This window comes from Bombus fervidus, chromosome 6 (genome assembly GCF_041682495.2).
Source record: "Bombus fervidus isolate BK054 chromosome 6, iyBomFerv1, whole genome shotgun sequence".
In the NCBI taxonomy this organism is placed as follows: Eukaryota; Metazoa; Arthropoda; class Insecta; order Hymenoptera; family Apidae; genus Bombus; species Bombus fervidus.
In genome coordinates this window covers 12904995-12918546 of record NC_091522.1, presented here as the reverse complement: position 1 = coordinate 12918546, position 13552 = coordinate 12904995, and the positions used below count along the sequence as shown (strand labels likewise).

Here is a 13552-nt window from a genome sequence, read left to right as displayed (position 1 = left end):
CTTACATACGGATTTAATTATTCTGCGCGAGCAACCGGAGCCAGACCGCGCATTCGTTCCAATTAATTACTGCTGGTCGTTTACTGGAGATCCTCGTCATCGGCTAAAAGTGCCGCGATCCAAACGGCGCAAGAGGAAAATGAAACGGCGAGGTCCTTTGTCGTTCAGCCAAGTTCCCTGTTTCTCTATGAGCTTCCGCTTCCTGTTCCGTCACACCTCACGTACCAGACAATCCTTTTTCGTTGCTGCAACTCTGGCCGTTGCGGTTTAAAGGATGCCACGATCGTGAATTCGTGCAAGGATGACAAGTACCGGGGTTGTTGCCCGAAAATGGTGGAAAATACTTTCTCGATTTCGAGAATCAGGTATCGATACCCGATATTTTACTTGACAATCCTTTCGTCTTTCTCCTCTGTGTTTAATTTTTATACTCAAGATATCCTTATTTTTGATAGAAATAGATTCAGAGATTATTCTTTTAATACCGAAAGAATGGTAAGTTAAAGTTTGTCCAAGATTGTAGACTCTAGGTGGCGACCTCGAGTTCTCCGGCTCTTCGAGGTTGGAACTTGACGGAAGCAAGCAAGTTCCATCGATCCAGCAGACTGAAAAGAAGGGGACGCAAGGAGGCAGGAAGCCAGGATCTGTTTAAATACTCGAATAAAAGGCTCTATCGACTGTCGAAAGAATAAATAAGCTGACTCGCAAAGCTCCACGTCTTTTTCATTGCTCCTTTCACCCAATCCTTTTACCTTCGCAATTTATTTCGCAACGTAGGAAACGTTTGCTCGCAGGTAGCAAGGCTCGTGTCTACGTATTAATAGTCCGTTTATTTGTCCTTAAATTCTGCGATCACACACAACGAGTAAAACTGTTCTGCGAAGATGTAATCACGATCGAACGTTCACGCGAACAGCACTGCCTTTTCGTTTGTGATATTCGAAGCGATTGCATGTCGAAGCTCTGTAAAGCTGTCGTATTTTTATCAATTTTCAATCGTTCCACTTTACGAAAACAACGTTTCTGCATGAAAGTATTCTTCCAACGATCTCGAAATTTTTTTACATTTTTTATCGCTTCTCTATTTTGTGTGCAGGCAATCAATGTTCGTAGAATTATTTTATTATTTTAGAGGCTAAAGTGCGGCGAGATACCGAGGAAACGCGAAGCTGTGCGCGAGAACGTTTCGCGGGAAATATCATCGAGTGTATCTATCGTAGCAAAACTCGAGCAGACAAGAGCAAGTAACCGGAGAGACCGGCTAAATTGAACGATCAATCGCGGTGAGCGAACGGGTCTTAAGAGATTGTTCAACGTGATACAGATGCGATCCGCGTCGAAGATGAACGCCGCTCCCGTGGATCGCCCAAACGGGTGAGTACGTGATCGTTCGATTCGATATGCTCTTTGGAGGAACCTTAATGCGACTTAATTGTTAAGATGCTCTTACGATTAATGAACCATTGACGGCGCGTGTTCTCTATATTATATAAAAGACACTGAAAATTCTTTCTAGCGGACTATCTCGTCGTAGAAAAACCGTCCGGCTCGTTCGATTCCTGTTAATTGTTCGATGCGTTCCGTCGAACGACCAAAGCTAAATTTCTCGTTTCCTCCACGATTTATCCAAGTAACGATTCGTATAATATCATTATTTCGTTCGTCTATGGAGTTTCATTTGGTTTAATCGAAATGATTAACAAAGATCGAACGAAAGACATCGTTGGAGACAGTCGACGATCCAGCGATCTTCGTTTCCGTGTTCGTCCTTCTGCGAGAGAAGGGCAGGCCTTCTACAGGAAGGTGCTCCAGTAGACGACGTTCAGGATGAGGAACGAGAACGGGAAGAAGAATCTGGACACCTTGTCGATGTAGATCGCTGTTGCCCGACCCTGGCAGCAGGTGTCGTATTGCACGGTTGCAGGTCTCACGGGACTTCTGCTTCTCTCCGATTCGTTCCTCATGGGTGTCTGTTGGAGAAAAGCGCGTTCAGCGAGATGTTGAAATATTTCACGCGATGTTTTCGAGCCACTGATAAAATAAATCGTCACCAAACATCAAAAAAACAAGCAGTATCATCGAAACGATACAGGAATAGATCGAGTTTAACGTTTCTTCGAAGCGAAGCCTCGCGTTGTTAATTTCTCTTATATCAATCGATGCAAGAATATAAACAAAGTGTAACATTTGTTATATAAATAAAGAGCGATGGTTTTCGCTCAAGGAAAATGCAAACAGTTGGGAATAAATCAGCCGTTATATAATCATCGAGATCCTTAGCGGAAAATGAGAATGTAACGTTGATTCTTACATTCTCGTGCGGCTGATTCATTCGCACATGTAATAAATTATTAAGCGAACCGTAAAAGCACGCGCTGCGGATTTCTACGGAATCACCGGACTGTGTCTAACGGCCAGGCTCGAATGAAATTTATATTAATCTCGAGTTACTCGGGTTCCTTGGGTCCATGTCTTATTCAAGGCACGCGAGACAATCTTTCTCTCGACCCTCGTGCACGCGGCCCTACAGAAACGGGAAATTTCGCCGCTTTTGACGTAAAACGTAACTTTCTTCCCCTCGAGTCTCGGGTCCCTCGTTATTTTCCCATTTAGAGGAATTTGTAATCGTTTCACGGTTAAACTCTGCAAATCTTAAATTCTGAACTTCAAGTTTCAAATCTCGAATATGCCGTCAAGCGAAACCGTTTAAAAAAGGCAGCAGAGTTTTATAATTTGTTCGCGGGTCTAATTTCGAAGGTCTATCGGTGATACTGGCGATTGAAAAACTAGGAAGTGAAAGACTGCGGGGGATCCATCTCGTTGGGACGAAGTTTCAGCGAAGTTCTTGGCCGAGCCAGTTTCGAAACTTCCTACTTTGCTTACCCGGGGCGAACTAATTTCGCCTCGAGATAATGTTTGTTCCCGTGCTTCGCAAATGGAAAACGCATCTTTTCGCGATCGCACCGGCCGCTATATTCACGCGATTCTCCTCTTTTATATGCTTCCGCTACGCGTTTCCTCTCGCAGCGCTATTTAAACGACTCTTTACGGTTTAACCTGTCTCGGACGAGGAACTGCGCGAGAATTATTTTCGATGGAAGAGAAGCCAAGGAAAGTAAATATATTCCCGAGCCAAGAGGACTCTTCGTTATTCTCTAAAATTTATACCTGCCATCTTTTTCATTTTAACGGCGTAAAAATTGCTCCGGCGAAGTAACGAGTAGCAAGATAATTAGGTCACAGTTTTTCGATAAACTCGGCGCAACTCGACGCGATAATAATTTAAATTCATTCCCTTTAAACGGTCCTCTTCAACCTGTTTCCAGCATTTCGTACTAAAACCGTGTTTCCTCTGGTCGCAACTCGGCAAACTATAATTGACGTTTAATTTTGCGAAACGGAATACAATGTGAAACAGATACGGTTTGCTTTGTGCGAAACGAAGGGACGACGACTCGCCTGTTGGCCTCTGGAAACGCGATTTCATTCCTGTAACGTTCAAAGACCAGAAATCGACGCGAACTCGCTTCACAGGCCGCGCAAACTACGTGTTTGCGTTTCAGCCGACGTGGTCACGCTTTTCGAGGATACGCGCGCGGAGATATAAAGAATTTAAAGGCGGTCCATGCTAAATTCACGCTACGCCGCTGTCGTTAATTAAAACCCGCTTACATATTAATCTCAAACGATCCCGTGGCTGATATCAACAAATTAATAATTAGGCACGTGGCGAGAACGTTTGCTAAATTCCGAAAGCTCGCCCGGTTATTTCATTTTGTTATTTCGTTTCATCCCTCTTTTTCCTCTGCCATATCTCGTTCGATTAATTCCGTGGAAATTTTCTGATATCTCGCGAGATACGAATATCGCGCAAACTTAACAGTGTCTCCGTTAATCTCCGTTTCCTTCCCATCTTCGTCTTCTTTTATTTCAATCGAACAAGTTTTTGCGAGCAAGTTACTAAACTCGTGTGCAACTAGCGCGTTAATTAAAGTCGCACCACTTTCGAGCCGCTGAAGTTGAAATTCTAAGTGTGTCAGGTGTTATCAAAGTGTCAGACGTATACCGGGTGTTCGTGCGTTTCTTTGAACCGTACTCGCTACTTTTCTATCTTTTCGTTTTTCTCTCGTAGCACGCATTAAACGGTTGAGCCCGAACACCGTCCAACAAAGACCAGAAAAGCGCCAAAAAGGAACGTGTTTCCTCTGGCTTCGCCTCTTTCATTTTCCGTAATTCTGTTTCTCCAGTTTTCTCGTTAAACGTATTGTTTTCACTGGCAGACGGGGCTTGGCCGCGGTCGCATCGATCTTTAACATCCGCGCAACTATTTATTGTCACCCACGCCGCGCGTCGTTTGTAAACGCTCAACCATACTAATTGTAAGTTCGAGGTGCAAAGAAATTTAGTTGAAACGAGAACGCGCCGCCGCAACTGTTCCATGAATTACGCTCGCCTGTGAAAACGGGCCAGCCTTTCTACTACTATTTCCGCCGATTTTCCGCGAATTTTCCCCGCTTCTCACGCGGGCCGTGCCGTCGCGATTTCCCATTTCCTCGTTCGGTCGTGGTAATTACTGGCAGCGCGAATTTATAACGCTCTGAATAAAAAGTGTCGATATTTTTACGTGTATTTCGGCGGAACCTTTAAACTTCGCACCTTACTGTTTCTTAGCTTCGAATATTGCGACTCGCGTTTCCTTATTACTTCCTCGATTTAAGTCGAATTTCCATTCGAGATTTTAGATTCGAAATGAAGCTTTCATTTTCCGCGAGTGAGCTGTGCTTCTTTACGGTTCCACTTTTTTTAAAAAATACCTACAAAAATCGTCAAAGTCATCGTTTCATAGTTTCTGAATCAAACGATTGAAAAGTTTGTCGGGGAAATATAAAAAGAATTTCGCCTATGAAGAGTCACACCAGTGAAAGCTGGCTGCTGAGTGAAACACAGATTCGTACTTTGAATTCGTCGATGGCCTCTCTTAGATCCTCGTCCGAGTAGCCCTTCATGGCCTTGGTGGCCACCGGTCCCATGTAGTTATTAACCACAGCAAACTCCATGAGCGACAGGAACACGAACACGCTGCACGAGGACATCCACACGTCGATGGCCTTCACGTAGGAGACCGGTGGCAGTGATTGCTGGGACTGCGTGTTCTGAGTCGCTGTAAATTACACACACGAAACGTCTGTCTGTCTGTGATAAAATTACCATTTGTTTCGCAATTATACCGTCCCCTGCCTTCTATCTACTCTATCAAGTAATTCTGTACGAATGCAGTTACGAACGACGATGAAGTTATCGTAAGATTCGAATAGGAGTGCAACCAGCGAAGCAAGCTACGGCCGTTCTCTCTAAACGTGTTCGTTTAATCCTTTTGAAAACGCATTTTCCACCCCTTTCAACCGACTCGTACAGTTCCCAACCTGCCAAACGTAGACGATGCAGACTGTTTCAGAAACTCGAACTTAAAACGCACAGTTCGTATCGCCAACTTGAAGCCCACGATTCTAAAGACATCTTGTTATCCCGGACGTCGCGTTCGAAAACGCGTTCCACGTCCCTTTCCCCGCAGCCCATGTGCCGCCCTGTGTCGTTTCAGCTCGAATGCGTACATCCCGTGTCGTTTGAAACGTCGCGAGCTTCAAAAGCTTCAAAGCTGGATTTAAAGCCGCGGTTCGTTATCTCCGCGCGTATCCGTAACTAAGAAACGCGGATGAAAAAGGAGGATAGAAGGAACGCGACGAGAAATACGAAGAACGAGAAGGAGAAAAGTCGATATTAATGCGGTTTTATCGGTTTATGGGGGTGAAAATGGTGGCGAAGACGGTGACGGGATCGGTCGATCGGCGTGCGGAAAGCAGTCGCAGGCGCGACGACCTTACCGAGGGTCAGCAGTGACGTCACTCCCAGAGTGACCCGGGCGGGAATCGCCTCGGGTTTGATCCAGAACGCGATCCAGGACATGACGACGATCAACGCGGACGGTATGTAGGTGTGGAACAGGTGATAGCCCAATCGACGGCGCAGGTTGAACACGATCTGGATGCACGTGAAGTTGCCGGTCGAGTACTCGATCGTGCAGTCGGTTGTGTAGTTGTTCGAGATGTCCAGCTGAGGAAGCTCGATCTCGGGGTTCACCACCAGCGGGTCCGTCATGTTCCAGATGAACACTAGGTCCTGGGTGGTGTGCGACACTGAAAGCACACGGTACTTGCAGCGGAACGCGATACGTTCGACTTTAAGGAAGCGCATGGAGTTTTCGCGTCAACGAGCAGAAGGTTGTCTTACTGTCACGCGTTATAATCCCTCGAGGCAGTTCACTGTGTATGGAAAGTTAACGCGTGGATAACGTTAATATATAGAGGCAAAGTAACGCTTCTAAAGACGAAATTGGGTGTCTCGCGTCGTCAAGAAAGGAATTACGTTCTCAAGAGATTAAGAAGGTTCTCAGGTTGGAGAGGATTAATTCTTAACTAAGGTAACCACGGTTTGTTCAAATATGGGGCGGTGAGGTATTAGAGGGACGAACGCACTTCTATTTGTCTGATAGTATAGTCCAGATTAATGATGCCAGCTACGTTCCACGGGATTGTGGGAAATTGCGATATATTTTGACGGGGACTAATCTAATCGGAGTTTCCTCGAGAAACGTAAACGGTACGTACGACTTTCGATCATCATTGAGCAAATTTGAGTGTCGTGAGGATAGGACTCGAACTTCATCGCGCAAGAGAGGACGAGAGTCAATCTGTAGAAAAGAGAAGATATTGGTTTATAGAAGATAATTGGCAGACGATGATTTCGTTCGATCTTACTTCGACATGTAAAGCAGCGTCTTGTCGTGGTACAGCCAAAGATAGTGATTCGGTATGGACATCTCGTGGAAGGTGACCTTCTTCGCGTTTTTGAAGAAGCAATCGGGCCTCCAGATATTGTGCAGCCAGTCTACGTCCAATATTCTGTACTCCTCCGACATATTCTCCGGAAGTCGTAGTCTAGAGTCCCGCCAGCTTTGCGCCAAAAATATATCCGCAACGTACGTCTAAAAGCAGAATCCAATAATTATTCCTTCGGATACTACGCTCCACTTTGCGTATTTTCGAAATAATTCGTCCTTAATAATTTTCCAACCGAGAACTTTTCATTTCATATCGATCTTAATTCGATAATTTTAATACGATCGTCGTTTTATCCTTATTTCGTTCGTTTCTATTCAACGAGCCTCGAAAAGGAGGACTGAAAAAGAAGGCTGGCGAGAATTTAAACGCTAAATAAAACACGAGCATCCATACGCTCCGTGGCCCAATTTGCATACGTTTTAGCGACGATGCAGGAGAAAAAGGGCGCGCAACCGCGGCGTTTCGAAAGGTGCGGAACGTCGCAGCCAGGCTGTCTCTTCAACCCGCACCGAGTCACCCCATTTCCACGGTTTTCGCTTCAGTTCGAGGCGCGTGATACCGTACGCGAGCAGGCTTCCCCGACGTTGGTTAGGTCTTAATTAAACGTGAGTACCGTCGGCCTCTCTCTCGTCTGCGAAATTACCATCGATTCCTCGTTTATGGAGTCGAGGCTGAGCACCGTCACGTGAAAGTAGACGATTGTAGGCTGGCCCAGGAACTTCGGTGCCCTGTGTTTGTCGTACTGCTTCGGATTCAACGGCAGGATGTCCCTGAGTGACAAAGAGGCCTCCTTCCTGCCGTACTCCTCGAGGTCCGACTCCCTGGAAGAGAATAGAGAAGCGAGGAGAAACGAGACTGGCAAAGGAAACCGGTGGAACTCTGTCGTCTGTCGCGAGATCACGCGTTCGTCTTTTCTTCTTTTTGTCTTTATCGTATTTTTCATACAAATTTGTGGCTCGCGAATGATTCTATCTGCTATCTATCCATTTCCTTTAATATTTCCCGTGTTTAATTTTACTCCCTTGGATTCCTTTGTCCTTGACCTTGCCGTTGCATTGTTTTCTCTCTTTGTCTCAAGCTATCAGATTATCTTATCTTTCGTTTAACCTTATTACGTTATCTTTTGCCTTTGATCGTTAACGGAGCTACGTATTGATTTCGATACCGCTACTTGATCACAGGGGAATAACTCAATGGAGAATTTAAACTGAAACTCATCGTATTGCCAAAAAAAAAAAAAAAAAAAAAAAAAAAAAAAAAGGAAAGAGAATGAACAAATCTTACCATCTACTTGTACATTTATAGAATATGCTAATCGAGGCTATCTGTATTTTTTCGCGTTCGAACTTCCCTTCTGAATTGCCACGGACAGCACGTATTAGCTGTTTGCTTATGTATAGAATATGGTAATTGAGGAGAAAACGTAGCGACGCGAGTTTCAGTGTCTCTCAAGATCTTCTTTCCCAATCTTCCTAGATCTCTTTCTTCCCCTCCAATGTCGTCCTTCAACTTGTAATCTCGAAACAATACACTTACGAACGGAAAGTTGAAAACTATAGTATCGCGCGAGTCAAGATTTTGACCGTTTCGACGCTCGAAGCCATCGTTCCTTCCAGTTTCATCGTTAATCAAGTTACGAATCTATCCTCTCGCAGCGATACAACGATTCTCTATGACGATAATAAAAAAAAAAAAAAAAAAATTGCAAGTGTCTTAGGTACACCGTTATAATTCCGAGCTCTTCAGCGATAACGCTGCTGCATAAATTCACGGAACGCGATAGAAATCTTCTTGATGAAGGAAGATTGGTTGGAAATCCGAGAACGCCTCGTTAGCTCTCGATTTACGATACTCGACGGCAATTTCGATGAATTATTTCGTCATATTTTTCCAGCGCGAAAATATCGATGAAACGTCGATGGATCGAGCAGATCGAGGGCAAAGGAAGTCCACGAACGGTACGCGAACGGGACTCTAAAATATTGCCGAGATTCCGATGAAACAGCAATATCGCAGAAGCCATAATAGGTCTTCGTGCTTGGCACACCTTTAGGTCCGGCCGAGATATGTTCGTGTGTTCCTTATATGCGGACATTTTAATATGCTAGTCTAGGAGCTCCGGATCCGGTTTCCCCGAGAATTTCCACTTTCGTTCGTGCAATTTACCCGCCCCCTTTTTCGTGATTTACATCGGGCTCGGTTTCGACGACCATGTCGTTCGATCTTAACCGAATTGCCAAGGAATACGACGCTGCCTTCTTGCGCTTCGACGACCCGATCTTTGATTTATGACTCGTCGTCCTTTACAAGCAGCGGAATTAACTTGCAATGGGTCGAGTTTTATAGGTTCGGAGATTCTATAAATTGTCCTTCGATCGCGTAACTCATCGTCTCGAATCAGCGCTACGACGGTTACTTAATCACCCTCTTTCATCGTTCGTTCGTAATTTACTTTCTAAAGGTGTCTTAAACTCTGCTGCGTTCTTTGTCTCGCTTCCGCGTCGATCGTAATTTCTTGTCTAAATTCTAAATTTCCCAAATTCGTGGAAGAGACAAAAGAATCGTCGCCGACATTCGTAATTCCTCGTTTCAATTTCGCGCTACAGCTTTCATGCGAAGCTTGAATCTTCCGCTTATTGAAATTCGAGAGTTACGGTGGGATCGAACATCTCCGTAAAGTGGATCAGAGATTCTCGCGTGGACTTACGAGTCTCGGATAATCGAGAGAAAATTTATCATCGGGTGTATCGGTGGCGATTATCGAGTATGATAAACCGCGATAAATGTCGGTCCGCGGATCGACGTCCGTTTATCCGGGCGCGCGACTCGAGCGGTGTGGTGTCAAACGAGCCGTGGCGCCTTATAGCGCCGTGAAACCTGCCAAGCCGATAATCTACGACAAGACTTTCAGGAATTTCCTTGCAATTTCTTCCGGAGCGACGTCGATCGCGGAACTCCGAGCCCGGATCACCAGAGAGGTTCTTCCGTTTCACCGGCGTCTACCGATCAACGGCTTTTCTGTTTGTCGAGCAAACATTCGCCGATAGATGTTCGCGAAGATCGCAGCAGAACACGCGACAAAAAGTGTTCGCGAAAGCTGTTCGTTGGAAGGGAGCGCGTGTTCGTAAAATTGGTTAAACGTTTGGAAAGGGGAAAAAGCGTATCGAACGACGAGATATAAGAGATATAAGCGTAGTGTGCAGAGACATAGAAAAAGAGAAAGGGGGAGAGAAATTGTTTGATGATGTCGATCATTTGATGCGTTACCTTGCGATCTTTGGAAAAAACCGGTACCCGCGTTTTCTCGCCGAAAGTCGAAACGTACTCGACGATAGGCTATCGACTTTAATATGCCAGCCTTCGACCTCCGTGGAAAGTACCGGTTCGCATATTTCCTCGCTGAAACTCGACACAGTGGCGGGTGATGCTGGGCCACCTTCTATCGTCGCTGTGTTTCGCAACGAGAACGAATTTACCGAGGAATCTTGCAATTCTTCTCTCGCGCTTCTTTTTTCTTTCTTTTTTTTTTTTTTTTTTTTGTTTCTTTTGCCACCGTTACGTTAAAATTTCTTTCGAACAAAAACGAGAATCATCGTCGACGCGAGTCCAACTTAACGAGAATCGCGAATTTCCTTACGTTTCACGACGGTACGTTCGTTCTTTTTGCATGTAGGCCACGATATCGTCCTCGAGATCGCGTTTATTCGACGATCGAAAGAGAGCGTGCGTGAAAGAGAGATACAAGCACAACAGGAAAACAGAAGGTTCGAGAGATTTCCATCGATCGAACGAGTGGAAAGATCGATTGCACGAGAAATCTGTCCGCCTTCGATCCAACGCTAATCTCGAGCGTTCTGGTCCGATCGCGGCTTCTCTATAGCTTCCAAGTATGTTCGTCTACTCACGGAAAATGTAGGGCCGCCATGTCAAAGAGCGTGTACAGGTAGCAGCATAGGATCACCAGAAAGTGTCTCGTCATTCCTGAAACAAATATACGTGCGAAAGGATGTCAATGAAGCAGGAACGTCTGCGTCGGTATGAAAAGAATAGGTCGCCGTAAAAGTGGCGATCAATGCCGGAAGAATGTAATTTCGAGGGGAAAAATTCGACGAAGCGGAACGAACGGCTAGCAGAAATGGGAAATTTTTAGTGATACCAAGTCCCATGATTCGACGAAGAAACCCTCGCGCTACGGGGTTCTATCGGTGCCGCACAGGGGAATTTAGGTCGAGCTTTCAGGCTCGTTTCCCGACGTTGTTTAAACTTCGTCGTTCTCCTTTCGCGATGCTTCGCTATTAAGACGTTATTTCTAACTCTCTCGTCGACAAATCAAGAAAAATCGAGAAAATTGTATTCCTTTACGATCGAGCGCAAAGTACGATCCCTTTTAACAAGAGGCGAACATTAATATCGGGCGAGAAATCGCAGACGAGAGTTTATCGAATCGAATATCCGACGAGATACGAACGAAGCACCGTTCGCGAAGCATCGAATCACGAGGAAATTTCCCTTTGCGATACGTTTGCCATCGATCGACGAGGAATTTGAATATGCTCTGGTTACCATCCGGAGAAGCTGGCTCGTGGCGCAATCGAAATGAAGATGCCGAGTAAAGAATTGCTAGTTCCGGTCTGTGTCCTCGAAAACGTTAAAAGAACGAACGACACCGACTCACCGATCAGCTGTACATTCTACCGTGCCGATCCTCTTTAATCGAGCAGCTGGCGCACTCCGAATCCCTTCCTGACCACTCCAGAATTCCTTATCACGGTAGCACAGCCAGTTTATCAACCCACCAGCCACATCCGCCGGAAATTCCCTCGAATATCCATCAAAGTCGATAAGCTAGACGCGCGTCGATCTGCGACGAACACTCGGATCCGCGAAGGATCATCGGAGGTTTGGATCGACGAAACCGATCGACCGATTCCAAACCTCGTGTATGTGTGTGTGTCTCTCTCTGTCTTTCTGTATACTCGTGTTTGTTATAGTTGGTTCCTCTTTCTCCGTCCGACAAGCGACTACGATGAAGAGGCTCGAAGGAAACAGTCGGTACACCGACAGGCCGAATGGGACGAGAAATATCACACTTGTACTAGCCGTGCAATTTCACCGGTGGCAGTTTCGCTGCACGATTCGTCGAGGAAACCCCAGCAAGGATCGGGGACACGGCGCGACTCTTATCGGCGAAGGGTTGATTCGTCACTCGGCCACTGGCCACTGGCGGGGCTTGCTGGTTCTGTAAACCACCCTGTCGGTCGCTGCCTCTAAGCCAATTTGCCTATCGACTAACTGATTAAGCCCTACTCTCTTTCATCGTGGTAGACGTGGACGCTCTACTGGACCTACCTACCCTGTTCGACACTATGTGCTTCTCTACGTGTTGGTAGACGCGCACGTTCGTGCAGGGCCAGCCTCGTGTGCGTTCCGTCGAGAGTCTGTGCGAACGTGTTCCAGCACCAGATACGATTATACGCTAGAGCCACGATGCTGCTGATCCAGCCGCGTTTTCCTTCTATTAGAATTCGTCCTTTTTTTTCGAGACCCGATGGATGCACCGATGAACTTTTCAAATCTCCTCTTCCCGTTTCGTTATTCGCAACCAGTAATTACGTAACGAGCGTAATACAGCGTCGTGGTGTGGCGGCTGGTAGCAATCGGAGCAATGGGAACGCGGCGGTTTTTCGTCCTTTTTTTCTTTTTTTTTCTTAAGGGAATTTAATCGTCGGGTCCACCAGTTCGATCCTCGCGATGTCGACCGTTTTTTTTAGAAATTTAGCATAGTTCGTGGTAACGGAATTCGCGTTAGATTTCACCCAGCAGGCAATCTCCACGTTAGGTAAACAAATCGATGGTACCATAAATGCTGGAACGTGCTGATCAATGTATTCACCATTATGCCGGACGGTCCACCGCAAATGGAACGTCCGAGCTGCGCTCTAAAGGCACACAGAGATTCTATTTAAAGGCAGATGTTTAACAAGCTATTCAACATCCACGTTTCCCGTGTTGCTAATGGCAAAGAGAATAATCGGCTGCTCTATTTCAGGCGAACCGTGCTACATGGTAACAGTCGTTGAGTTCGCCACAGGCTCGCCTCCTTTGAGCTTGCAACAAGACGCAGCCGAATCTCCCGGCGAATCGACTCCAGCAAACTCTCCGAGTCTCTTGACCCTGCGCGAGCTAATAAAATCCGCGCCGTATCTCCACGCTTCACGAACTTTCCATCGACTTTCGTAGGATACGCAAGACGTGTTTCCATCTTTCGTTTCGTACGACTGGATCACCTGGTGCGCGTCAAACTTCGCTCGAAATTTCCATGCAGCGCGTGTATGCTTGGTTAATCCTAAACTCGAGCGATTGTCTCGGATAGAAGCATATCGTGCATTCTATAGGCTTTCCAGAGGCTCCAGAAAGAAATAATTCTCGAGCTGCCGGTTCCATCCTTCCGTACGTTCGATGACAGGTAACCGGATGATGCAGATTCGATCTCGTTTATTATTAATTAATTTAAATGCCATGTATCGCGATGCTTTATTTTTCAATGGACGAATAAATGCAAAGTCGAATTACCCGTGGCCTTATCCTGTCCCCGTAATAACTGGTTCATTTATTCTCACATCCAGTGAAACGCGCGTGTGTGCACACATGCA

At 45.9% G+C, this 13552-nt stretch overlaps 1 protein-coding gene across 2 annotated transcripts; it reads right to left on the bottom strand.

The window, feature by feature from the left end:
* Window positions 1–488: 488 nt before the first annotated feature.
* Window positions 489–12258, bottom strand: Hiscl1 (Histamine-gated chloride channel subunit 1). Of its 2 annotated transcripts, XM_072005946.1 has the most exons (9): window positions 11575–12258; window positions 10805–10880; window positions 10167–10298; window positions 7543–7720; window positions 6816–7042; window positions 6666–6748; window positions 5883–6194; window positions 4956–5161; window positions 489–1970 (listed from the first exon to the last, which is right to left on the bottom strand). In XM_072005946.1, the coding sequence occupies exons 2-9, from the start codon at window positions 10876–10878 to the stop codon at window positions 1794–1796; spliced, it is 1389 nt and encodes a 462-aa protein (XP_071862047.1). In that variant the 5' UTR covers window positions 10879–10880; window positions 11575–12258; the 3' UTR covers window positions 489–1793. The 2 variants fall into 2 exon arrangements, with proteins under 2 accessions (XP_071862047.1, XP_071862048.1); XM_072005947.1 differs by lacking the exon at window positions 10167–10298 and having other exon boundaries at window positions 11575–12253.
* Between the last annotated feature and the right edge of the window lie 1294 nt (window positions 12259–13552).